Here is a 25,271-nt window from a genome sequence, read left to right as displayed (position 1 = left end):
GAGACCTGGACCAAGCCAGTCCTCGGCCATGCGTCTATGCTCCTTGATACGCGTCGTTCCCTCTTTACAGAGACTTCTCCACGGCCATCACCTCGGCGATACCCTCTGCAATGGCGCTAACACGGGCGTCGTCGATGCGCGGGAGCGGCCGGCGCGGGTAGCCGCCGTAGCCAAAGTACGACTGGATAGCCTGCTTGGTGCCGGCCACGGCGGCCTTGGTCAGGAACCAGTCACCGCGCGACAGCACCTTTTGCAGCGCAGCGGCCTCCTCGGTCTTGCCCTCGGCATACAGGTTCCACACGCGCGCGCACACCTTGGGCATGACGTTGGCACCGCCGGCAATGATACCGCTGCCACCGCTGACGAGCGTCTGCACGGTAAAGTCGCACATACCGCCAAAGGCCATGTAGCCTGAGCCCTCCGACGAAGGCGTCTTGGCGTTGGTCGCCAACGCCACACGGGTCAGCTTGCCCGTGTTGCCGCAGGTAAACTTCGTGCCGACGATGTTGCGGTGCTTGGCCAGGCGGATGAGCAGGTCTGAGTCCATGTCGATGCCGGACACGGCACCAGGGTAGTTGTACAGGACCAATGGCAAAGGGCTCGCGTCGGCGACATCAATAAAGTAGTTGTAGACGGCGTTTTCGTCCATCTGGGCGCGGAAGTACGAGGGCGGCAGAAGCAGGGTGTAGTCAGCACCGGCCGCCTGGGCCAAGCGGCTGAGCTCAACGGTGCCCTTGACGCTGCCCTCGGTTGCGCCAATGATTATCGGCGTGCTGTTGAAGCCCGCCGCATCCAGCGCCTCGCGGGTGGCCTTGGTAACGGCAAGCTTCTCCTCACGGGTGCAGTGAGCAGCCTCGCCGTTCGAGCCCATGGTCACGAGGCCGACCAGACCGTCACGAACCAGGCGCTCCGCGTGCTTCTTGATCGTAGGGATGTCGAGCTCCTCGGTCTCGGGGTCGAAAAAGGTCATCGTCGGCGCGTAGATACCGCACGGGAGCGGTCGCCGATGTTCGGTATGGCCGTTTGTGCCGTTGGTAGCCGACATTGTGAAGAATGTGAAGGGCGGAAAACAGGAAAAGGAAATTCGAGGGTGCCAGACGAGCACGTGTAGAACGGAACAGAGGATATCAAATATGCAATGGTGGTATGAAGCAGAAGAATGGTACAGAGAGTGACCGAAAGAAACAAACAATTAAGATCCGAAGAGAGAGCGTGAAAAGTAACAGGGAAAATGCCGAACAGTTATAAGTCGAGGGAATAAACCCGAAGAAAATCAGAGAGAGACAAAAAATAAACGACAAGAGGTGCTCGCCTTCGGTTCACACTGTTCCACTGTCCTAATCGTATCCACGGTGGCTGACCGGAACACGCTTGTGGGAAGCGCAGTGCTGCAGGTTGGCTCGCAAGGTAATAGTCCGAGGGTTGGCGACTTTTTGCACCGTGTGGAATTGGTTTCTCCTTCCTTTTCTTTGGCCTGCGCCGTCGCTATTTTGGCGTGCCTCTTGTCGCTCACTCTAGCAATTTGTGCATTTCCCCATACTACCCCTCTTTCCCCGGTTTTCTGACCGATGCCTTTATTTTCTTAAGTGCCTGCTTTGATGCGTGTCTTGTGGTATCTTGTGGCATCTCGTGGCTTTTCGTGGCATCTTGCGAAACAAAAGGTGTGCTTTCTGCCTTGCTTCAGTTCTCGGCTTGCTGTGTTGGCCGAATAAAAAGGCTTCTAAGGTACCAGGTGGCAGACCGTCCGTTTCCTGATACGACGCTCAACGTTTGAGTCTATGCCGCCGTTGCGTAGAGGACGGCCATTTCCGTCTCTCACTGCAGGAAGAGATCTCAAGGGGGCCCACGATGTAGCCCGGGATGGTTGTGTTCTATATGATAATTGGCATGCAATATGCGAGGAGCATCCTTTCTTCCGTTTCTTTTCGCCTGCATGCATTTCCTCGCCTGCACTTGATCTCGCGTCTCGCGTCTCACCGTAATCCTGTATGTCCTCGCCATGCCTGCCGGTGCCTTGGCACGGGTCGCAATGTACAGCAAGACGTGCAGGTAGGTACAGAGAGAACCATGACCAACACGGTCGTCGTCGTCATGTGCGCCACCACTGCATCACGGCCGTCATAAAGCTCGTATATCCGGATGATAAGAGATCTCGGGGCTAGAACAATATAGAGATGTCATGGTCATGACGCTGTAGATAAAAAACAGTAATGGTGGCGGATGAAGTTGGCTCTTGTAATCAAAACATTACCTACGGCAGGCATGCAATATCAAACCCGCTGAATAATTTAGAGCGATGATCCCAAAATAAGAACGGGAAATGGATGTAGCCGCCGACGAAGCGGCAATGGCGGCGTGAAAGCGGTGTAAGCTTCGAGTCTTGGTGGTCGTAAAAATGCTGAGAGCGGGAAAGTTGGTACCAGCACGACAAATAAGCAGAAGACCAAGACAGGCTCATGGCAGATTGGAAATTGTATCGGGGACAACAAAGCAAGAGAAGCATTCAAAAATGCGAAACAACCAAGAGTTGCACATCCGAAAGCAGTTGCTGTGCCCGTGACCTAAGTCTTGGGTGCAGCAAAGGGGCCCCAGGATCAGCGGAGCTGCACAAGGCCGTTTTAGGACACTTTTTTTCTTGGGGCCGTCGTTCAATGCGTCAATTTAGCTTTCTTCTCTTGCTGCATCGTCTGGTTGTGCTGCCATGCACACGTCACGACGGGATCAGAGTTTGGGTGTACACCAATCCCCTCTGGACCGGTGCCGCAAATGCCACAAGAGAAACATATGGTGGATACGTAGCATTCACCCCGTACGTTGCGCCATGTTTCTTGGGGCCAATGATATGTGAGAATTCGGATTGTCATCGGGACTTTATACCATTGCTTGTCGATTGCTTGTTCGGCATCCGGTATATTCTGCTAGTCCGGATGAAAGTTCTCTGGCGCGAGTCCGTGATCCCGACAAGTCCGTTTCGTATCAATCACAAGCAGGATTAATCAAGTATTTTGGACAGTTAGATTAGTAGGCTGAGAATAGGAAGCAATTTCTGACGTTGATGATGATGTTGTAAAGAGAACTTCCTCTAAAGGAAAGGGGGCAGACCAGAAGGCTGCGGCTGTGGCTGGCGGTGCACATTCTGAGTATGGTAGGCGCGGCCAGGTTGCGCCTTCCTCGAACCACCACCGGTGCAACATAGGCGATGGTGTGTATCGGCAAGAGCGCGTAACTGAGGTGCATCTGCGATACCCGATGCTCCTTCCAGGTTTGCTTCTTTGCGATACGACACTAGAACCCATACCATTAAGCACGGCAGGAGCGCTTCTGGGGTTACCCATCTTCATCCCCATGTGAGTAACGAGTCGAGTGCGCACCTGCCAACTGCCTCAAAGTACACCCGCTGCTCCGGTACTCGGTGAGCGTTGGAGGACAATGGAACGAGGTTCTCGAAAATCCGTGCCATACAAGGAGCGGCCATTAACAAGGTCCGCATATTGCGACTTACACGATGTAGGAATCGATGTGCGCTAGTGACGGGAAAACAAGTTGGTGTATTTTTCCTCCAATCAGCAACAGTCACTGTCACCCACATTAAACCAAGGTGACAACACCACCACCTAGCCCAAGTACCATACGAAACTGCTTCTACGGGGTATGGGCGTATACGTTGTCGTCAGTAAAAAGCTCGTTGTCGATGCTGTGTTTTTGTTGTTGGAAGTCGTTCGCACCTTCCGGCCGCCGAGGGTTCTAGCCTTCTGTTGTTTTAACTCGAAGGGCCAACAACTCTTTCCCAACTCAGCCAAAAGATGCACATCACTGATCGCGGGGCAGCCTAACTGTCGGGCAACACTGCAGGAGAAAAACGTGGGGGCGGGGCATCGACAACAGCACTGAGATCCGGCAGTGCGCAGTGTCATGGGAATGCTGTGTAGGGCTCCTCCAGGTACAGATATTGCGTTACAAAACGTAGCATTATGATCTCTCCTGCCGCTTTTCGGTTTCTTGCATTCTGGCCTGGTATACCTCTCTAGGAAAGAACGATGTACTAGCTTGCCACACAACATGCACAAACGGCAGGAGCGCGCATCCTAGTCGGGCAAGAAAGCCCGACTATTCAAGCTGATATATGCCAAGTGCCCTCCAAAGCTGGCAATGTAATAGAGACAAGAAGATAAGAAGTCTGGTCTGGCAGTTTTACAACTCCTAAATGCTGTACTGTAAGCGGCTATAAGAAAGCAAGTTCCGCCAGCAACAAACCGGTAATGAAGCGATGATGTCGTACAGGAAGGCCACTGCTCCTTCCCTGAGCCCTTTGAAATATCACAGGAAAGAATCGCGGAGGCAAGTCCCTGCTTCCTTCCTCGCAACTCCCAAACAATGAGTGAATGGGATGGCCAAAGTGTCGCTCTTGCCCTGACTAGCGAAGCAAGTCAACTGGCGGACGTCATTAGGCCGAAGTCTGAGCCAAGCGCCGTCTTTCCGCTCCTACAGCCGTCTTTCCTACCCCTCAAAACTATCTCCACCAAAGCTCCGCCAGTCTCCAAGCTTCGACCATTGTGTATTTTTCCGTCATCCGACACAAATCTGTAGCGGCATCGGTTTCTCCAATTGGCCTGTTGATTTGTTGGAGAAGCCAAGCTCGCAGAGATTGCGAATCAAGTATGAAGTAGAGCCAGACTCGCAGCAAATCGACTGCACCTGCAAAACAAAACTCGAGGGAAAATCGACCTGCATCAAGCATCTTTCGAATCTTAACGTTTGCAAAGAAGCTCAGAGATACGAACTGCGACAGACAAAAGTGTTTCCAAAGCTTCATTCTAGCTTCATTATATCCTGCGTTTTTGTCGTCTTTGTCCAATTCACCAACAGCAACCGACATTATGGCCACTCTCAATGTTCTGATGGTACGTGGAGGACTGGGGGAAGAAAGCTTCAATCCGCTCCGCCGTATACTAACAGGTTGCATAGGTCGGTACCGGCGAGTACACGACTGGCTTCGTCGGTGGCGGCGCCTCTGGCTCGGACAAGAAGGTCGGCGTGGTGGGTCTCAGCCTTTTCGACCTGCGTCGGCGCGGCAAGGTCGGCGATCTGTCCATGGTCGGCACGACAGGGTCCAAGTTCCCAGCCATTCGTGAGTTTTCTTGGGGTGCCACTCCTTGCCGCCTTGCTTGCCATACTAACAAGACTGCTGCAGGTGATCACCTGCAGAAGAACATTACCGAAACGTACAACGGACTCGACACCTCCTTCACGTCGTACCCGGCCGAGGGCGTCCGGAATCCCGACGCCTACAAGGAAGCCATTGATGCGCTCAAGAAAGGCGACGCCATCACCATCTTCACTCCCGACCCGACGCACTTCCCCATTGCCCTCTACGCCATCGAGCGTGGCGTCCACGTCATGATCACCAAGCCGGCCGTCATGACCCTCGAGCACCACGTGGCGCTGATCGACGCCGCACGGAAAAACGGCGTCTACGTCTACATTGAGCACCACAAGCGCTACGATCCGGCCTATGCCGATGCGCGCCACCGCGCCAAGAAGCTCGGCGACTTCAACTACTTTTACAGCTACATGTCGCAGCCCAAGTCGCAGCTCGAGACCTTCAAGGCCTGGGCGGGCGTCGAGTCTGACATCTCCTACTACCTCAACAGCCACCACATTGATATTTGCGACTCCATGGTCACCCAGCTCGGCTACGCCCCCGTTGCCGTCACCGCGTCCGCCTCCACGGGCGTGGCCGCGGCGCTCGGCTGCGCACCGCAGACCGAGGACACCATCACGCTGCTCGTGCGGTGGCAGCACAAGTCAGAGCCCGGAAAGAGCGCGACGGGCGTGTACACGGCGTCGTGGACGGCGCCTCAGCGCGCTGGCGTGCACTCGAACCAGTACTTCCACTACCTGGCCGAGAAGGGCGAGGTGCGCATCAACCAGGCGAAGCGCGGCTACGACGTGGCCGACGACAACGCAGGCCAGCTGATGTGGTACAACCCGTTCTACATGCAGTATGCGCCGGACGAGGACGGTAACTTTGCAGGCCAGTCGGGCTACGGCTACGTGTCCATGGAGAAGTTTGTGGACGGCTGCCGGGCGGTGAACGCGGGTACGGTCACGCCCGAGGGCCTGGACGCCAAGGCGCTGCCCACGCTGGCCAACACGATTGCAACGACGGCCATCCTGGAGGCCGGCCGACGGAGCATAGACGAGCGCCGCGAGGTCGGCATCACGACCGAAGGCGGCGTGTGGAAGCTGGTGTAATGAAAAAAGAAAACCCGATTCTGGTGTCCTTGTACTAAACCCCGCGTGGGACACAACTGCGTATAATTTAAAAATTTGATTTTATAGCCAAAGGTACTCGCGTATTGTTGGGAGTTTTTTATATTGACTCTTGCTGCACGACACAAACATCTCCATCTCAAGCCGCTTGGCGTTGTCGCTGTGCCGCCACAATCGTATGACGATGGAATCAGCGGGCTAGACATTTTCGTGACCTCATGGTGGGCGGAAACAACTGTTATCAGATGCTCAAGTACTGTTCTATTTTGTGCCTTTCAGAAAACGCTCCCGCACGCAATGGTATGCCCACATTAAAAAAAAGATCAAAAATACTGGGCCAAGAAAACAATGCGAAATACATGCAAAGAAGTAAACAAAAATCGAATACCGTAACAAGCTAGAGTAGATGGCCTTCCTTTCCAAAAGATATCGCTTCTGCCCAGTATCCTCTAAACCCAGTAAAAACGCCCACGACGAACAAGAAACGAAAGAGAGAAAAATGACAAATGAATGGCGATACGCATCAATGTTGAAAAAAGTGAACTCTGGACGCTAAACAGTTCCATTTCGTGGGAAGAAAAGTGTGAAGAACATCGAACGAGTAGGAACGCGAATAGGCCAAAGCTCTCGCGCACGTGTGATTAGGACGTTCTCAAACTTCTCCGTGCTCATTTCTCAGTCAGCATCACCATGTCTGGATCATGGCTCGTATCGCGTTTAGTGGTGATCGTAGTTAGCATCGGGGAAGTGCACAGGGCGGGTATCGTCGTAGGTGTCGTGCACCGTGGGCGGCGCATAGCCCGAGTGGGCAGAGGTGCCTAATGACGCCGAGCTCGCAGCAGGGCGCAGGCCGTGGTTGTCGTCAAAGGGGTTGTCAGAATGCGAGACGTTGCCACCACCCAGGTAGGTGGTGTCCATGTGGCTACCGGCGTTGGCGTAGCTGCTGCCACCCCCGCCAACCGTTGAGCCGCCGCCGTAGCCGCCCATGTCACTCTGGTAGTCGTTGTGATCGTAGTCGGGGTCCATGTTGTTGATGCGGGCGTAGGGTTCCTCGTCATGCGGGGCAGTCGAGAAGGCGGCCATGTCGGGGTCGATGTTCTGGCCGCCCTTGGCGCCGGTAGTCTCATAGCCGGGCAGGTGGCCGTTCATCTGGTAGTACTTGAGAGAATAAATGCTCAGGAATGTCGTGATGCCAAAGAAGATGCTGGAGCTGGTCAGCATACACCAATAAACAGTAAAAAAAGAAGAAAGACAAAAAACGAAACAGCAAAAATAGGAAGCCGCGTTTGCCGGACATACGTGTTGAAGACACCGAGAGCTACGACGGCCTTACTGGCGCCGCAGCCGTCACCGCACTTGCCAGCCGAGTTGAAGGAGGCCTGTGCAGCAAAGGCCGACAGCCAGAGGATTGTGTAGAGTGAGTCGATGGCGACCATGACATGAGGTTCGGCAAAGCGCCGTGTCCGGGGGAAGCGCGGCGCGCCAATCAGGTAGATCCATGCTGGTATTGAGAGGAAGCACTGTGGCCGTTAGATTTCCATGTTTGACAATGTTCCACTGGCGCCTCGCACCGCAGGCTCGCACCCGCCGCCATTACGTGTTTGTGTCCAACGTACCACAGCAAATGCCCATCCGTTCGGGCCACTGACGGACGAGTCCTTGGCGCGGAACACGACAATAGCCAAGACCCAGGCCACAAAAGAGAAGGCAATCTGGGTGACATGGAGGATGAGTTTGTAGAGCGGAATCCTGTCCGCGTTGATCTGCAAGTCATCCAACATGATGGGCGACTCTGTCAGGGTTGGTTGTCAAAGGTAAAGGTCGAGAAAGTGAGGCCGGTCGGAGGATGCAGTGGAGTTTTGTTTGCCAGAAATTCGTGCTGAAGCTGGTATGGTCGAGACAGCTAGTGACGGCACTCGAAAACGAGACTGAAAGAGTCGATGTCGAAGCTCAAAGCTCGAAGATAGCAATAGTCAAAGGGGCGTCGGCGGATGTGAGGAGCTGTTCGACAAAAAGAAACTGAAGCTCGTTTCGACCTTAAGGGAGGTTCGCGCTGTTCCAAAAGAAGAAGAAGAAATCGGTGCGGTTAGAGGTAGAGACGTGACGAGAAATGCGAAATGGAGAAGCAAGGCTCAGAGTCGAAAGAGATTAAGGAGGTGAGAAGATGATGACGAAAAGGAACGAAGACGGAAACGGAAGAATCAGAAGACAAGTCCAGTCATGCAACTAAAAGTGCATCTGGAGATTGGGAAGGCGCGTTTGTTCCTTCTGATTTTGACGAAAGAGGCAGAAGCATAAGCAGCAGCAACCCAATCGAACGCGCGGACCGGTTCGTAAGGGTGGTTGCTCTCGCCCGCTTGTTCTTTCCAGGCCCGTACCTGCCCTGGATCTGGAATTTTGTTGTTGCCCTGCGCCTAGCCTGGCTGTGTTTATTTTAGTCTTTTTCTCGTTGATCCCGTCACCTTTACCTATTGACGCTCTCTATTGGGCCTTGGGTCTGAAAGAGGTCTATTTTCCTTTATTTACCGTCGTGGTCCCTGTTTTCCGGCACACTATTGTTTTTCTTTGACGCTATCCGTCGCCAGGTGTAACGGCCAGGGGTGGTACGGCTCTTTCCTGGCGTTGCCTAAGAAAGATGCGTAGGCGGGGCTAAATTTTGGCGAATCAAGGGCGCTCAGCCGCACAGCTCTGAGGCAAGAATCAAGGAGCGAGAGCCTGAGAGCGTAGGTTGCGTGGGCCGCACGAGGGTCGCCACCAAAATTCTGACGAAACAGCCTATACGAGCTCAGCCACAGCACAGCAGACACCTTTGTTCCTTCCCTTTGGCGTCTGTTGTTTGCTGCGCGGTGGGGCGCGCCTTCTCTGTGGGTGGCTGTGGACACTCAAAACGGCAAGACGAGGCGGACGTGAAGTAAACGGCGAGAAAGAAAGGGAAAGAGCGATGAAATAGTCTCGTCCAGAGCACGAAACGGTCCCATCGCGGGCTGTCTGTGCGAGATAAAGCCCACGATATGCACATCGGGTTAAGAAGCCCAATGACAAGGCAGATACGACGTTGAGCTGAAAGAGATAAGACCGCAGGTGGTATGAAAAAACGACCACGACAAGGCCAGCGAGAAGGGAAAGGCAAAAGTCTCTTGAGACGACCAAAAAGGCGCAACAGGACAGGCAACAGCATAGCAAGTGCCACTTTTGGAGCCGCAGCAAGTTCCTTCCTTCACTGTAATGTGCAGTTTCCGTGTTCGCATGTTGGCTCCTGTATTGGGAAGTAAATCGTAGTTCGTCGCCTATCTTATTTCCTTCCTTGTAGTCGTGTCGTCACTCTTTCCCAATTTCTCGCTACTTTGCCGCCCTGCACCATTCACACGTAATGCTGTCCGATCGCTCTTGCCGTTACTGTGTGCCTTGCAAAAGATTGCGCGTTCCTGCCCTTGGCACACTCCGCACAGAATTACTGAGCCTTGCGGAGCGGTGTTTAAATGCCGTCGGTGTCCCCTGTCTCCGCCAGACGCCCAAGGCAGAGCACAGTGGGAAAGAGCGATCCAGTATTTGGAGCAGTCGTCCCGTATGCACCTATGCGATCTCCAAATCGGTCCCTGCATCCTGTCACCAGAAACCTCATGAGCGTCTGTGGCTGCCATCACCAGCACAGCCAGGCGTTTGCATGCTTTGCTGGGATAAGATGCCGTTGGCTGGTCTATTCTCACGAGTCGTCACCCTGTAATTACCCCGTACGATCTGACATCGAGCTTACTGGTGAGTCGTAGAGTGAGAACAATGTTGAACTAGCTCCAGCAACAAATTTGCTGAGACTCCACTAACCCTACTTTGTAGTCTTACTTGGTACCCAGGTTAAATCCCACGCTTTTGTTTTTATTTCATCTCAAGGTCACTCTCGTGATTATCGTGATAACTGACCCGCCGTTAACATGAGCATATTCTATTATGCAGTTACGCGGGGCTCACTCTTTCCCGAACATAAAAAACAGTGATGGGGGGCAAGCACCTTCCGTTCTAGCACAGATTGGTGAGATTGGTGGGGACGCCGATAGCGCAAGACGATGACAAAAGCAACCCATTTGCTCAACGCTCCTGCCGTGAAGGCGACATCAAAGAGCCACACTCGACGTAGTCTCCTGAACTTTGTCGTTTCACATCCATTACACAAAAAAAAAGGAGGCAACACAGTGAGAGCCTCGTGTACTTTCTAGCACAACTCGCACGGCGTACACGCTCTCTGTTGAGGCTCTGCGCACTGGTTTTCAGACTTCTTGGCATCCGGTTGTCTGCCTGTACAAAATGCCAGACGCCGAGTCCGCCCCGTCTGCAGCCGCAGCTTCGGCTTCAGTCTCCGAAAGAACGCCGCTTCTGCCCAACAGCAATGACAGCACAAGCAGCGTGTTCTCGACGCCCAAGTATGCCGCAAACGGCATAAACAGTGCAAACGGTGATGCTACTCCGCCCGCGAGCAACGACGACCTCGAAGACGCCACGGCCGGCGGCAACGAAGAGCAGGTCGTTGTCGTTCAGGAGACGCGGACGCGCATCTTCGTGGTCCTCGGCACCGTCTACGTCGGCGTGTTTGTGGGCGCCGCCGACGGGAGCGTCATCGCCACGTTGTCGGCCCCCATTGCCAGCGAGTTCCGCTCGCTCAGCTTGTTGTCGTGGCTAGCCGCGGCATATCTGGTCGCCAACGCCGCCTGCCAGCCTGTTTCCGGCCGCATCACCGACGTCGTCGGCCGTGGCCCCGGCCTGGTCTTTAGCAACGTCTTCTTTGCCTTGGGCAACATCATCTGTGCCTCTGCCCAGAGCGCCAGCACCATGCTCGTCGGCCGCGTCGTGGCCGGCATCGGCGGTGGCGGGCTCATGGCCATTGCGACGTTTTTGGCGTCCGACCTGGTGCCTCTTCGCCAGCGCGGCGTCGCCCAGGGCATCGGCAACATTGCCTTCGGTACAGGTTCCATGCTGGGCGGCGTGCTGGGCGGCGCGACCGAGCACGTCTGGCAGGACCGCTGGTACGGCGGCTGGCGGCTGGCCTTCTACGCTCAAGTCCCCGTGTCGGTCGTGTCTGCCATCCTGGTCTTCTTCTTGGTCCGTGTCCCGCCACACCAGCCCGCCGACGACGTCGGCCTCGGCCACAGCAACTCGGCCCTCTCCCAGCTCGGCCGGATCGACTTCCCCGGTGCCGGCTTGTTGGTGGCCTTCCTCGTCACGCTTCTGCTCGGCCTGAGTGCCGGTGGCAACGTTGTGCCCTGGACACACCCGCTTGTTCTGGCTTCGTTGCCCCTGGCCCTCGTTGCCTTTGCTGCCTTTGCGGTGTGGGAGGCGGACTACGCCCACCACCCCATCATCCCCGTGCGCCTGGTGGTGACCCGCACCGTTCTGGCTGCTTGCATCGCCAATCTTGTCTGCACCGCCGCCATGCTCACTGCCGTCTTTTACGTTCCCCTCTACCTGCAGGTGCGTGGCTACTCGGCTGCCGAGGCCGGCGTGCGCTTGCTGAGCTCGCCCCTTGCCGTGTCTTTCACGTCGGTCGGCAGCGGCCTCGTCATGAAGAGCACGGGCCGCTACGTCAGACTCGGCGTCGCAGCCCTCGTCATCTTTGTCAGCGGCTACGCTCTGGCGGTCGTTGGCCTTTCGTCTATCGACTCGGCACCTGTGTTCCCCTTTGCGTCGCTTTTCTTCATCGGCGGTGGCTTCGGCGCCATGCTCACCATTACGCTACTCGCCTGCATCGCCTCCGTCGCCCAATCGCGCCAGGCCGTCATCACGTCCGCCACCTACGCCTTCCGCTCCGTTGGTGGCACGCTCGGTCTGACGCTGGCCTCGGCTGTCTACCAGAACATTTTGCGGAAAGAGCTGTGGGCCCGCTTTGGCCATCTGCCCGGTGCGGCCGAGGAGATTGCGCGCATCCGCGACGACCTGGGCGAGCTGCAACACTTGCCGCCGGGCTGGCACGATGGCGTCATCGCCAGTTTCATGGATGCCTTCCGCGGTGTGTGGCTGATGGGTCTGGGTCTCGGTGGGATTGGTCTCGTCGCCATGGCACTCATGAAGCAACATACGCTGCACTCGACACTTTCGCGGCCGTAGAAAAAATGTCCCAGTTCTCGTACGCCCATACATACGCGCGCCTACGGCTCTCGGAGACCTCAAGCTCTTGCTAAATCGACAACCCGGCCTCGTATTTCTGTTTGCCAGAAAAGCATAGCTCATTGATGACGGTTTTCTAGAATTGGTTTGAATAGACAGACAGGAACTTTAGACTATATTATTCAGGATATTATTGGTTTATTTCTCTTTTTTTTTTTGGAAAATAATTCGAGCTGTCCCTTCATATCATCTGAGAGCACTTTTATTTTATTTATAAAAAATTTCCATCTTAACGCAAGAATATTGTGGAATTTATATTATAAGTACGGCGTATCTGTCACGCAACCCGAGTCAACTTTCAAGAATCAATTCTTAAGTGTAATGACATAACATTGCATGTTCCTCTTTTGGGAGTGTCCTATGAAAGCTCTTTTACACTATTCTACAACCCAGCAAAGGCGCTTCGCAACGAAACAACCGAATCGTGAGCCTGTCGACGTGCATCGTCGCCTTAAAGGCAACACTCGCGTTCGAAACAAATAAAAAAAGACGTCAAAAGTCCGGCACCGCAAAGTAAAGATGTGCATCCGATCCCATAGCATGCAGCCATGCCGAGCCTAGTCAAATGCTAATAAAACGCCACGGGTGGTATAATGAAACAAGCAGATGTTTAAAGAACAAGAAAAGGAATGATGGAAACGGGACAAAACGCTGTTGGGCAAAAAAGGAAACCGGCAATCGAGAGATAAAAAAACAAAGGTGCCTCAACAAGAGGAATGCTGCGTCCAGGCCGTTCTGTCCGTCTAGAGATTTTCGACATCAGACATCAGCATCCATGGCATCGTTGAAATCGCTCCACAGGGACTCGCTGGCCTCAAAGGACACCTCGCCGCCCATAGACACGAGCTGGTCGCTGTGGTGCTTGTGGCTGCCGCCGCCGTTCTTACGGTTGACCAGCGGCGACGAGCTCGGCATCACCAGGTCCGTGTCCAAGTACGAGCCAAAGTCGAGGTCGTCGGCCACACTGCCGAAGTTGGCCGTCAGGCCATCACTGTCGAGGTTCGCAAACGTGGCCAAGTCCAGGTCCGTGAGCCCATGCGACGGAGAGCCCGTCGTGAAGTCGTTGGCCTCGGACAGCAGCTGGTTCAGCGTCGAGGTGAAGGGTGTGTCAAACGGCACGCCGTCTAGCTGCAGAGGCACGTGAAGCGACTGCTGCTGCTGCTGCTGCCGCTGCAGACGTGCAGGCGTGACCGAGGCTGTGCGACGCTGCCGGCTGGCGCTGCCAGGGACAGGGACGGAGCGAGGTGTTTTGGATGGCGTGCGCTGCGCCAAGAGCATGAGACCTTCCAACACAGGGGACTGGGGGCCAGCGCCGGTAGTGGCCGTCGTCGAGCGCACGATGGATTTCGAGACGCTTCTCGTAATCGGCCGGTGGCTGGGCGTCGGCCGCGTTGGTGTCTTAAACGGGCCCGAGGCAAACGCGGGCGATTCCCGACTGTTGCTCGTGTTGGGTGGGGGGGTGGAGGGTCGTGCCGTTGGCGGCGGCGGCGTGCCAAAGAGGTCCTCCATGTCGTCGGCATCCTGAGCGCCGTCGATCCTCGCATGAGCCTCGCCACTCAGCTTCGCCCCGGACCGCGCAGTGTCTTCAAACTTGGACGGGTTGGCCTTGGCCTTGGGCGAACCGAGAACGGTTCCTATCACATTCACGGCCAGCTCGCCGAGCACCTTAAGAACGCCTTCTTTGCGAGGTGAGGGGAAGAGGAGGCGACGGGTGGTTCCAAACTGGTCGTCCACAGCAATCGGGCTGTCGGCTGTGCCGCTGCCTCGCGAATGCGTCGATCCAGGTCCACCACGGCGTCGCTCAGCAGAGCCTCCACCGCCCGAGGCAGGTTCCTGGTTAGACCCTGCCAGAAAATCCGGCTGCTGCAACGACGCTGCATTGGAGCTGTCACCGCGGGAGCGCTCCTCGCCCAAGGCCGAGTTGTTTGGATTCTCGTTCTCGTTCTCGGCTCGCTTGTTCGACTCTGCAGTTGTCGCCGGCGGCTTCGGGAAAGTTGTCGTCGATGCTGGAGGCGGAGGAGGAGGTAGTGGTGCCGCAGGCGGTGCGGGTAGGAGCTTGTGCAGCTTTGTGCCATTGGGATCCGTAGGCGGGGGCGTGTCAAGAATTTCAATGTGGGGGACCTTCGCGTTGGCGGGCGGGCCGTTGTCTTCGGGGCCTGCCGGATCCGTAGTCAAGTACGCCTCGGACGTCAGCTGGGTCTGCGGGTCACTCTTGGCCCGAGACTTGCGCGGGCGAGACGTCTTGAAATTCGTCCGGGTCTGTTCGAGGCGGTCCAAATCCTTGTCCCACCGGTCGCGAGGCCGGTGGCTCCTAAATTTGCCGACCCAAATACCGCAGGCTATAGAGGCAAAAAAAAATATGTTAGAAAGAACTGTTCATGTGCACAGACTGTGCTGAAAGGACACGAGGGGTGTCAAAAGGACAATACGTACGGTTGCAGAGAAGCATCTGTGTCCAGAGCTTCCCATTTTCGTGGCTGTTCAAGGATTTCCGGACAAGACGGTACCGGGTGGATCTGCCCTCCGCGTCGCGCTCGAGGATTTCAATAAACGTGATGGGGCAGTTTTGGTCTTGGAAATTGTAATAGCCCGGCTCGCCCTCGTGCTCCTGCGTCCACATCTTGCGCCATGTGGGCGTCTCGATGGCACCACAGTTTTGGCAGTATGGGGGCATTTCACCGCTCTGAATGGCCTTTTTAAGCCGTTCGCGGATGGCAGCCTTGCGAACGAGGTTTTTGTTGGAGCGTCCGCTGGGCACGTCTGCATCACTAGGCGGGCACGGTGCTTCGGAGAACGCAGTCGGTGGTGGCGGCGGCGCAGGAAGAGTCAACGGCGGCAGTCCCACAGGGTCGCTAGCCGGCACGGTGGTGGGCACGGACGGGAAGGGCAGGGGGGGCAGTGAGCTCATAAATCTCGCCATTTCGGCTGCTGGCTGTTGGGGCAGAGTCGGCTGTGTTTGAGGCGACTTTGGCGCCTCGGATGGTGTCGCAGCGGGACTCTCGTGCGTTGCAGTGATCAGCTTCGACAGCTCCTTGATGTCATCGTGGATGTCAAGCTGCGAAAGCTGCGAAGTGTCAGTCTTGCTGGCATCGGCATCCTTGTCGCCGTCCGTCGGTAGCGAAATCGATTGGTGGCGAAGCTGTGACAGTGGCCGCTGTTCAGCCTGGGCATCGGCCTGCAGCTGGTCTGGCAGGGAAGCGGGGTGTGCAGGTTCCGAATGGGACCGTTCCAGTGGCCGAGGCGGAGCTCGTGCGACCATGCTGTTGGCTCGCGGGGGTTTCGCTGCGCGTGGCTTCGGCTGGGGAGGGTTGTACAAGACGGTGGTGGGGAGGAGCTCCGGCGGTCCTGGGATCATAGCCAGGAACGGGTACTGCTCCGAATTGTTCGCGGCGTTTGGCGCGGACCGTTTGTTGGAGGTCCGGTTCGTCCGTTTTGGCGACCGCGTCGAAGAAGAGGCTGACGATGTCGAAGACGTCAAAGACGGCACAGGCGCAGCTGCTGGTGGCAACGGGCCCGTTTCAGCGGAGCCTGTCGGTGGCGGCAGGGGCAGCGAGAACTCCATGTTTGGCGTCGGCGCGGCGGTCTCTATGGGCGTCGGTGGTGGCAGGAACTTGTCGTTCAGCATCGCGTTTTCATCATCGCCGAAGAGGAGATCCTCCATGCCGCCGCTCATAAACCCGGAATCAGGTGGTGGCATGCGCATAGCAGGCAGGGGCGGGCTGGACGGGATGGGGCTCGACTGCGGTACGTAGCTCGTAGTACGAGGGACCGGGGGGGACGAATTCATCTCAGGCGGGCTGTTCTCCGGCGTGTAGTTCTCTGGAGATGGTGCCATCGAATCGGTGGGTGAGCCTGCGGGCAACGAGCGAGCATACGAGTCTGCGAACGAAGAGGGTTCGAGGTTGGCCAAGGACTCCCGCCGGGCCCTTTGGGCCATCAACTTGCGCGCATGGTGTTGGCCCGGGGCCCCGCCGCCCTGTGGCACAGGAGTGGGTGCACGCGGGAGCTCCTGGAGATGGGAGCCTGGTGCGGAGGGGCCGTCGGTCGAGGGAGGCTGCGGCAGGACCGGCCGCAGTGTGCGCAGAGCGCCCGACGTGCTCGCGGCGACGCGAAGCGAGTCGGGTGCTGAGTCGAGGGATGTCCGGGTGGGGTAGTCCGCCTTTGTCGTCTTGACGCGCTTCTTCTTATGCGCATCGTCACCGTCGGCATCGGTCGGCGCCTCCTCAGCAGCCGACGTGTTGCCGTCCGTCAATTGCGACTTGCGTGGACGGCCGCGTGGGCGGCCGGTGGGCACTCGTACCCGTGAGCGGGAGCGTGGTGGCCGGGCAGGACGTGCTGGCCGGCCGTTCGTCTCAGGCGGCGGGGTGGAGGCCGACATGACTTCGTCGTTTGCCATGGCAATTGGTGGCGGTGAGACCGACGGGAAGGCAGATCCAGGCTGCTGCTGCTGCTGCTGCTGCTGTGACGAATGCGGTGCGAGTGGTGGAGGGCCAGCACGGACGGGAGGATGAGAAGGAGCGACGGCGGATTTGGAGGACTGGCGAGAGTTTGGCCGTGAGCCGGGCCGCGACACAGCACGGGGCCCCATGTCAAAGGAGCCAGCAGCCATACCAGTGGACATGCTGGGCGGATAGGCAGACATGTCGGGGAGCACCGGGGCCAGGCTCGGCGACTGCATGGTCGATATGCTTGCAGACCGGCCGAGCATGGGGTTGGCCTGGAGAAAAGAGTTCCACTCGGAGGTGTCGGTGGGCGTCGGGGCGTTGTGCACCTGGCCCTGGCCCTGGCTGGTGGCATTCATGCCGTTGCCGCTGCCCCGGTGGCCGCTGTTGCTGTCGGTGCGGGCCATGCGGGAGACCTCGGACAGCTTGAGGCGCACCTCGAGGGTCTCGCGCACGCCCTTGCCGAACAGGGCCATCATGTTCTTTGTGACGCGGCCGGTGACCATCTTGGGGCCCTCGTCAAACTGCTGGGCGGCCACGGCAGCGGCGGGGTCCATGACCCACGACAGCATGCCCTGGCCGACCAGGGGCGTGTCGGGCTCGGAGTAGTCGACGGCGTAGATGGCGTAGTCCAGGACGGTCTGGGACGCGAGCTCGGGGCTGCCTTGGGCAATAGCCTGGATGCAGAGGCGGAGGTCGACGATGCCGATCCAGCTCTGCTCGTCGAGGGGCACAACCTGGACCTGCAGGGTGTGGGGCCAGCGGGCGAGGCAGTTGACGCGGCTGTCCTTGTCGAAGGTGTAGAGCACTTTCACTGCGAACGGAGTCAGTTGACCATCACCCAGCACGAGATGCTTTGAAAGGCCGATGCAAAACAGAAACAGAAAAACAGGCACAAGACCAAGAACGTACAGGCCATTGGCCGCACTTGCATGCCCATCTCGTCGGCGTCGTTAGCAGGCATGGGGCCCTGCGGCTGCTGGTTCGGCGGTGCCGGCGGCCAGCCATAGGCGGCCGGGCTGCCAGTTGTCATGGGCGACGCCATGGTCTGGGAGGTCGACTTCAGCAGAACGATGCTGGCGGGCAGTGCGTTTCCATGGACGAGCAGCGATGCGTACAGTCGAGGGGTCTGCGGCGGTACGACGTGTCGTCAGGAGAGAGACGAGGGCAAGACACTGGGAGTGTGGGTAGAGTGAGGAGAGGGACGAGAGAAAAGACAAGGGGAAGACGAGCGAAGATCGTGAGATGTGACAACAAGACAAGAAAAGGAGGTCGAAGTCGGTATGATGGGATCGTGGGCGGAAGAAGAGAATTGACGACAGCAACAGTGCGAAACGAAAAATGAAAAGAAGAGCCAGCAAAGAAGACGGTGGGTTCGCGAGGGCCACGGTGCGGAGCGTGGTCCAATTGCTCGTCACGAGTGGAATTCAAGAGGCTGGACGTGTCGACGCTTTTCGGCCGTTTTGCTGGCAGCGGGTGCAGTGCGCGTGAAGTACGCGTCGAGACCTGCTGTGGTGCTCACGGCCGGGCGCTAAATTGGGGTGGAGCGCTGGGGTATCTGTTGTGGGGCAGAGGGCAATCGCTCTGAGACGTGGTTTCCGCGGCAGAGGCACGGGCCCAGCGCAAATGCGTGCAAGGGAGGAAAGAGCGACAGGGAAGTGGAGGCAGAAGAAGGGGCCGGTAAAATGAACAAGAGGGCGGGAAGGTGCGATGCCAACTTGGGAAGTTCTCAAAAGAGAAGCAGCGACACACGAGCAAAGATCGTGTACGATGTACGCAAACACGCGCGAGCCGTCAGATAACAAAGCGGTCGAGCCGATCGGTGGAGTGCATGCGTCGGTGAACAGCGCATTCTGAAGTGGCCCCGGCCTGGGCCTAGCAGACGCGCTGGAACACGTGAACGCGCTGTGGTACACGGCAGCTGGCACGAATCCGGCGTGCTAAATGTGCTGCAGGAAGGAGTGGGGCATTGGAGACTGGCTACGGCGTGCCTGGGCCCCAAAACCTGAAGGACCCAAGGAGGGAAGGTGCGTTGGCGGCCGGGCAATGGCGTAATGGCAGCTTGACGAGGTGCAAGGGGAGCGCAGAACGGCAAGACTGCTGGTTGGATCGTCCTGCCGGTGGGGTGGCTGGCGAATCATGGCTCGAGCTTCGAGAAGGCAGAGAGAAAGAGCGAACGAAGTGCGAAAACTCGCTCTTTCCCCAGCCAAAACGGCACGTCGTCTTTTCCTTCCAAGAGGTGTCCAAAACCGAGGCGACCGGGGGGTGAATGCAACTTGGCAAAGACACGAACAAGGAGCAAACAAAGAGGGAAAAGGATGTATTTCGCTCGTGGCCCTTGACGGAGGGGGCCGGGCATGGTATTTATACTCCCGGCGTCAGATCGCTGCGTTGTGCATGCCTTCCTCGTGCAACACTTCCCGATGCCGTTGGGTCTTTCCGTTTTTGGGATGTTGTTCATGCCTGGTCCTTCTTGCCTCCCATCTTGTCTCATCGTTCGATGTCTCCCAACTCGGCCAGCCGCTCCTTCCCGGGTATGGCGCTTTCTGTGTACTTGCCTGTTGAGTCCTTTCGTTGCATGACTGTACGCTTTGAGTCCCCCAAACCATCTCCATCCTTGCGACGCACTGTCTCACCCCACCTTTGCACACATTTGCTCCTGCCCCCCTTACACCGTCGATGCTGTTCGTTCGGATTACGCAGCCCGTGATCTCCGTAAACACCGATGGTAGTTGCCCACCGCTCGTGCCTTCCGACATCTCCCCCACTTGCACCACACCACAGTAAAAAAAATGACGCTCTGATTTGCCGCCATTTTGCTCGCCCTATAGCCAACATCCAACGATGAGACTTTGTGATGCAAGCAGCCAACCCGATGATTTTTAGGCAACCGCCACCCCCCGCTGTTCCCCATTTCACCGCTTTTCGCCCCCATCTTGCCTTCTGTGACCCCAACAAACTGCCACACCGCACTGAATAAAAAAAGAAGGCGCGATGCAGCCGTCCCCGACCGCCCACTTTCCCAAAACGACCATTTCGCCAATCACATAACACGATTTCGCGACGCTGGAGAAAAACGTGACTGCCGCCTACGGGGCTGGCAAACTGCACATACATCCATTGAGCGACCCATTTTACAAGTGAGGCTGAAACTGGACACAAATTTGATAGGAATTGACGATTTCACAGAACTTGCATCTCACGTACATCGATTGTTTGCCCACCAACATGTGTGTTTTCGTTCACATCCTGTCGTGTTTTGTGATTGAATCTTTTATTTTTTTTGTACAAGAGATCTATGCTCGTATTTTACTGTTCGTTGTGCTTCACAAAAATCCCCCCTCCTATTTGTGCACCTATGTATGCCTCTGTATGCCGTTTTATGCCTCGTCCAGCCAGACGGCCTCGCCCCGCTCGCCCTTGATCGTTTTGCGCTCGATTATCTCCGTGACGACCTCCTTGACGCCCTGCTTGCCGCGGTACTGGCCGACAAACTGGTTGATGATCTCGCGCTGCGACTTGACGCCGTCGTTGACGAGCGCAGCCACGTGCGCCTCGCTCGGCAGGCCAATGTTGAGCTCGCCGTAGGGCCGCTCGCGGTAGTCGCGGGCGTTGAGCAGCCGCAGCGCGGGCGGGTCCTCGGCGCTCCGGTCGGGGGCAAAGTAGGGCTCCGTCAAGTTGTCCGACGCGGCAACGTCGTCGAGCGTCGACGGCTTCCACGCGGGGCGGCCCTTGTCCTTGCGGATCAGCAGCGACGAGACGCCCTCGGTGAAGTCGGGCTGGCGCATGAAGCGCGACGCAATCAGGTGCTCGCGCTGGAACGTCTCGGCAATGCTCCAGCGGCCGCCGATGCGCATCTGGCGCAGGCTGACGTGCACGGCCGTGGGCGAGCGGTGCTGCAGCGTCTTGAGCGTCTTGGCGGCCCACGTGCGCGTGGCCTCGCCGGCGGCAGCGCCGGCCTCGCTCGCGCTCTCCCCCTCCAGGGGTGCCGACGCCTCCGCCTGCAGAGCCGCGACAATGTCGTTGACGCTGTCATGGCCAAAGCAGCGGTCGATGGCGTTGCGCAGGCTACCGGCCAGCAGGATGGGCTGGTCCCGGGGCAGGCCCGTGGTGAACTCTTCGATGGTGGCATTGATGGTGGCGAGGCGCGTCTCGATGGGTTCGTAGTCGTGGAAGCGCAGCTCGGCCAGGCGTGCCTCGAGGCTGGGCAGGCTGGTGGAGTGCAGGTAGTGCGTGGCCAGGCCGGCGTAGAACACGTTGGCGCCCGTCAGGCGCTCGCTGGTCAGAGCCAGGTACGTGCCGACGGCGCCCGGCAGGCGCGGCAAAAAGAACGAGCCGCCGACGTCCGGGAAGAAGCCAATGTTGGTCTCGGGCATGGCAAACACGGTGCGCTCCGTGGCAATGCGGAAGGGCGCGTGGATGCTGAGGCCGACGCCGCCGCCCATTGTGATGCCGTCCATGAAGGCGACGTAGGGCTTGTCGTAGGTGGCAATCAGGTGGTCGAGCTTGTACTCGAGGGCAAAGTAGTCGGCCGACCACTGCTGGCCCTCGAGGCCGCGCTGGTTGGCCTCGGCCAGGGCCGTGACGTCGCCGCCGGCACAAAAGGCCTTGTCGCCCGCGCCCTTCATCACAATAATGTTGGCCATGTCCGACTTGGCCCACTCCTGCAGGCGGGGGCCGATCTTGCGGATCATGGACGCGTTGAGCGAGTTGTACTTGCGCGGCCGGTTCAGCTCGATCGTGCGCAGGCCGTACTGGCTGGTGAACAGCACATCCTCGGGCTCGTCGCCCGGCTGCTCCTTCCAGAGCCGGTCCGAGACATCAGTCGCCGCAGAGACCGGTGCCGAGGCAGCCGTCGCCATGGTGCGGGCAGGGGGCGACGCTGGCGCCAGGATCTTGGCGCGAAGCGGCATAGAAGAGGACGAGAGGGAGGACTGGCGTGAGAAGAGGGCGGCGGCGCGGAGGGAGGACAATGGGGAGGACGAGGAGGACGAGGAGGACGAGATTGACGATTGTGTCGTCAACGTGCGGCAGGCAGTGGCTGTAGGGCCAGCGCGGCGGAAAAGCGTCCGGGACAACATGGGCTCGGGGTATCGGTGGATAATCGGCAGGCGGTAGACGAGACGACAAGACGAGATGTCAAGACGAGATTCTTCGAGTCGTCTCCCGTCTTCAGTCTTCAGACCGTCGGGGCAATTCGCACTTCGCAGTTCGCAATTGGCGCTTGCAGCAGCTGCCTGGTCGTAGAGGGCGTCGCTCTCGCTGGTGGGCTGTGGCGCGGGTCAGCGTGGGTGCCGAGCGTCGAGTGCGTGGGTTGTGTCGGCAATAGTTTTCCCTCGGCCACTGACGTCGAGCATCCAGAGCCGCTGACACTGGAAGGCCGAAGAAAAAGCTTCACCCGAGGTCGAGGGACCCACTTGACGGAGCTTGGACCAATGGGGTGGCATACAGTGCGAATTATGTGTGAGCCACGTATTACTACTGTTTATTTACACTGTACGCCCCAATTCACTCACCTCCTCTCTCCTTTGATTTTCCAACGTGAACCCGGACGTAGAAATGTTTCTAATCATCGTGTTGATTTTGATTTTTCCCCTTAATTTGTGTTTTTATCCTTCACATGGCGGGCTAAACAATCTGTATAAAATACACTGGACATCCTCCCCCAGCCTCACTCTGCCAGCCCTTCAAAGAAGCAGGCCAGGCCCCATGCACCTGGGTCGGGCACCTTCTCGAACCCGCTGCCGCCGACGTACACCGTGCGGCCCAGGCTGGCCTTCATGCCCTTGGTGTGCTCGGCACCTGCCCGCGACGCCGCCGCAGCATCGGCCACCGAGCTGCCCGACGCGGCCAGCTTGTCGACAAACGGGTAGAGAGCATCGACGAGGGTGCGGTCGCCGGGGCGTGCGGGCGTGTACCGCGAAAGCGTGTCGCAGCTATGGCGCAGAGCGGCAGCCCAGTCGGGCGCCGTGGTGCCTGATGCCGCCGCAGACTGCTGGCGCAGCGCGTGCACGAGCGCGTTGAGGAAGATGGCGTAGAGCGCGCCCGACGTGCCGTCCATGGAGCGCTCGACGACGGGGACGATGCCGGCCACGTCTGCCACCACGTCGCCCGTCAGCGGCGCGGACGACAGGTGCTCGAGGATGGCCTCGGCGCCGCGCTTCATGCCCGTGCCGCAGTCGCCATCGCCAACCACCGTGTCGTACTGCGTAATCTCCGGCTCCGCCGCAATCACGCGCTGCAGGCCGCGCTGCAGGGCTCGGCTATATGCCGCGCCGTCCGCCTTGAGGTTGCTAGGCGCCGTGCCGGACGCCGCGTCCACCGCAGCAGCCGATGCAGCCGACGCAGCCGATGCCTTGTCGTCCGGTGTCGCCTTGGCGGCCTCGTCCCAGGTTGCGGCCGGGATGGGCGACGACCAGCCCGTGGCCTCGGCCGGGTCATCGAGCAGCTGCAGCAGGGACGGCACGTCGGCGCCCAGGCCCGTGTCACGCGGCACCTTGAGCAGGCTGATGCTGAAGCCCAGGCCGTTGAGGCTCGTCATGTACGTGCCGCTCAGCACGCGCCGCGGGCGCAGCTTGTAGTCGTCGCGCAGCTGCTCGACCACCTCGGCTGCTATGCCGCCCATCTCGAGCACGCTGACGGCACCCAGGTTGTTGACGAGCAGCACCACGTCCTCGCCCTCGCCAATCGACGCAAACGCCCGGTCGCTGTCCTTGGCGTCCAGCAGCTGCCGCAGCATCGTGCGCACCAACGCCGTCAGCGCCAGGCCCTTGGCCCGCTCTGAGCCGGGCTCGTTGTGGATGCCCATGCCAATCTCCACCTCGTCCGCCGCCAGCGCGTCGTCTGCCGTGTCCGTCACCGACCGGCCCGGCACGTGCACATGCTCCAGGCTGGCGCCCACGCTCACGAGGTTGTCGGCCACCAGCTGGGCTACGTCCGCCACCTTGTCGAGGGCAAAGCCGCGCGCAGCCAGTGCGCCGCTGATCTTGTGCACGAGCACCGTGCCCGCAATGCCGCGACGGCCGACCTTGCCCGCCTTGGCTCGGCCCACGCCCACGTCGTCGCCCACGACCACCATGCGGACGGGCACGCCCGCGGCGCGTGCCTTCTCGACCGCCATGCCAAAGTTGAGCACGTCGCCCGTGTAGTTCATGACCGTCACAAGGACGCCGGCGTTGTGGCCGGCGGCGGCCGAACGCGACGCGAGCAGCGTGATGGCCGTGCGGATCTGCTCGGCGGACGGCGAGGCAAAAATGGTGCCCGCAACGGCACCCGTCAGCAGGCCCGGGCCGACCATGGCGCCGAAGCTGGGCTCATGGCCGGAGCCGCCGCCCGAGACAATGGAGACATTAGGCGAGGTGGCACGCTCGTAGAGAATCTTGTTTGCCTCGTCGAGGGCGACGGCCGGGTTGGCGTAAGTGACCGAGCGCAGGCCGGCGTGGACAAGGGCCGTCGGGTCGTTGACAAAGTGCTTGGCGAGGGAAGCCATGGTAAAGTGTGTTGTAGTACCTAGTACCCTAAGAACTGTAAGAGACTGTAAGGAACTGTAAAATTGGCGTGAGTAAAGCAGCTCCAGACGATCTCGCGATGTGTCGAAAGAAGGGTAGGAGACGACCTACAAAACCAAAAGGAGGAAGAAATATGGACGAGACAAAGACGAAAAGAAACAGAACATAAAACGAAGCGAAAAGGGCCGGGTTCGGGAATGACAAGAGAGACGAAGAACGCAGCCCACGATAAATGCACAGGAGTATGACAATCCACGCTGCGGAGCTATAGTGCCGGAATGACTTCATTCGGGAACATGGCACTGCCTGAAGCTCGCCTTCGGACTACGACTACGAGGAAGCTACGACCTGCGGAGCTTGGGACACTGCGCAGGGCCAGGCACTATGTGGGCGGGGGTGGGGTACCGCTGATGGTCTTCTGTGTCTTGGGAAGGAGCCACCAGGCGCCAGACGTTGGGTGTTGGTTATTTTGTGGTGCGGAGTAGCCAGACTGGGGAAGAGTGCCACCAAGGAAAGAGCGACCTGCAGCGTGTTGGTGTTGCATGGTGCGGGGAGCTTTCCGTTAGCAGCACGCTGGGTCACGAAGGTCGCACCGGGGGAAAGACGCTTGGGCGGAAAACGGAATAGTTTTCGGGGGAGGAGCGACCAAGCGAGGCCAAAACACCGAAACGACCGAACAAAATGAGAAAGGAACACCGAAAGACCGAATATCTAAGGTCCCGACGAGGCCGATTTTTACGACGAATTACCACGTACGATATCGGACAAAGCCTTCGGAGAAAGTGAGCAGATTGTAACGCGAAGAAAAGCAGCATGTAATACAAAAAAGAGTCGATTGATATTTCCTAACGCCGTCGCCATGCTGAGGGAATCAATCCCTGATCATAAATGTAAA

The 25,271-nt window shown here is 58.2% G+C and overlaps 7 protein-coding genes across 7 annotated transcripts; 2 read left to right on the top strand and 5 right to left on the bottom strand.

Annotated features, from left to right (window-relative positions):
- Nucleotides 1–64: 64 nt before the first annotated feature.
- On the bottom strand, nucleotides 65–1,045 carry SPSK_04450 (uncharacterized protein; the record flags this gene model as incomplete). The annotated part of the gene is made up of 1 exon (XM_016731257.1): nucleotides 65–1,045. One exon carries the CDS (start codon nucleotides 1,043–1,045, stop codon nucleotides 65–67), a length of 981 nt encoding a protein of 326 aa, XP_016585649.1.
- A 3,832-nt stretch (nucleotides 1,046–4,877) lies between these two features.
- On the top strand, nucleotides 4,878–6,255 carry SPSK_04293 (uncharacterized protein; the record flags this gene model as incomplete). Its single annotated transcript, XM_016731104.1, has 2 exons — nucleotides 4,878–4,901; nucleotides 4,966–6,255. 2 exons carry the CDS (start codon nucleotides 4,878–4,880, stop codon nucleotides 6,253–6,255), a joined length of 1,314 nt encoding a protein of 437 aa, XP_016585648.1.
- Nucleotides 6,256–6,990: 735 nt separating this feature from the next.
- Nucleotides 6,991–8,054, bottom strand: SPSK_04416 (chaperone-binding protein; the record flags this gene model as incomplete). The annotated part of the gene is made up of 3 exons (XM_016731223.1): nucleotides 6,991–7,483; nucleotides 7,573–7,793; nucleotides 7,890–8,054. 3 exons carry the CDS (start codon nucleotides 8,052–8,054, stop codon nucleotides 6,991–6,993), a joined length of 879 nt encoding a protein of 292 aa, XP_016585647.1.
- Nucleotides 8,055–10,572: 2,518 nt separating this feature from the next.
- Nucleotides 10,573–12,366, top strand: SPSK_04147 (MFS multidrug transporter; the record flags this gene model as incomplete). Its single annotated transcript, XM_016730958.1, has 1 exon — nucleotides 10,573–12,366. The coding sequence occupies one exon, from the start codon at nucleotides 10,573–10,575 to the stop codon at nucleotides 12,364–12,366; it is 1,794 nt and encodes a 597-aa protein (XP_016585646.1).
- Nucleotides 12,367–13,185: 819 nt separating this feature from the next.
- SPSK_03860 (gata transcription factor) lies at nucleotides 13,186–17,913 on the bottom strand (the record flags this gene model as incomplete). Its single annotated transcript, XM_016730675.1, has 3 exons — nucleotides 13,186–14,765; nucleotides 14,860–17,682; nucleotides 17,781–17,913. The coding sequence occupies 3 exons, from the start codon at nucleotides 17,911–17,913 to the stop codon at nucleotides 13,186–13,188; spliced, it is 4,536 nt and encodes a 1,511-aa protein (XP_016585645.1).
- Nucleotides 17,914–20,248: 2,335 nt separating this feature from the next.
- Nucleotides 20,249–22,441, bottom strand: SPSK_04045 (3-hydroxyisobutyryl-CoA hydrolase; the record flags this gene model as incomplete). The annotated part of the gene is made up of 2 exons (XM_016730858.1): nucleotides 20,249–22,138; nucleotides 22,385–22,441. The coding sequence occupies 2 exons, from the start codon at nucleotides 22,439–22,441 to the stop codon at nucleotides 20,249–20,251; spliced, it is 1,947 nt and encodes a 648-aa protein (XP_016585644.1).
- Nucleotides 22,442–22,539: 98 nt separating this feature from the next.
- SPSK_04142 (dihydroxyacetone kinase) lies at nucleotides 22,540–24,357 on the bottom strand (the record flags this gene model as incomplete). The annotated part of the gene is made up of 1 exon (XM_016730953.1): nucleotides 22,540–24,357. The coding sequence occupies one exon, from the start codon at nucleotides 24,355–24,357 to the stop codon at nucleotides 22,540–22,542; it is 1,818 nt and encodes a 605-aa protein (XP_016585643.1).
- Nucleotides 24,358–25,271: the final 914 nt, after the last annotated feature.

The sequence above is a fragment of the Sporothrix schenckii genome, assembly GCF_000961545.1.
Source record: "Sporothrix schenckii 1099-18 chromosome Unknown Cont47, whole genome shotgun sequence".
Lineage (NCBI taxonomy): Eukaryota > Fungi > Ascomycota > Sordariomycetes > Ophiostomatales > Ophiostomataceae > Sporothrix > Sporothrix schenckii.
Note: the sequence above shows the minus strand (reverse complement) of the source record. Positions and strands in the feature narration are given on the sequence as shown.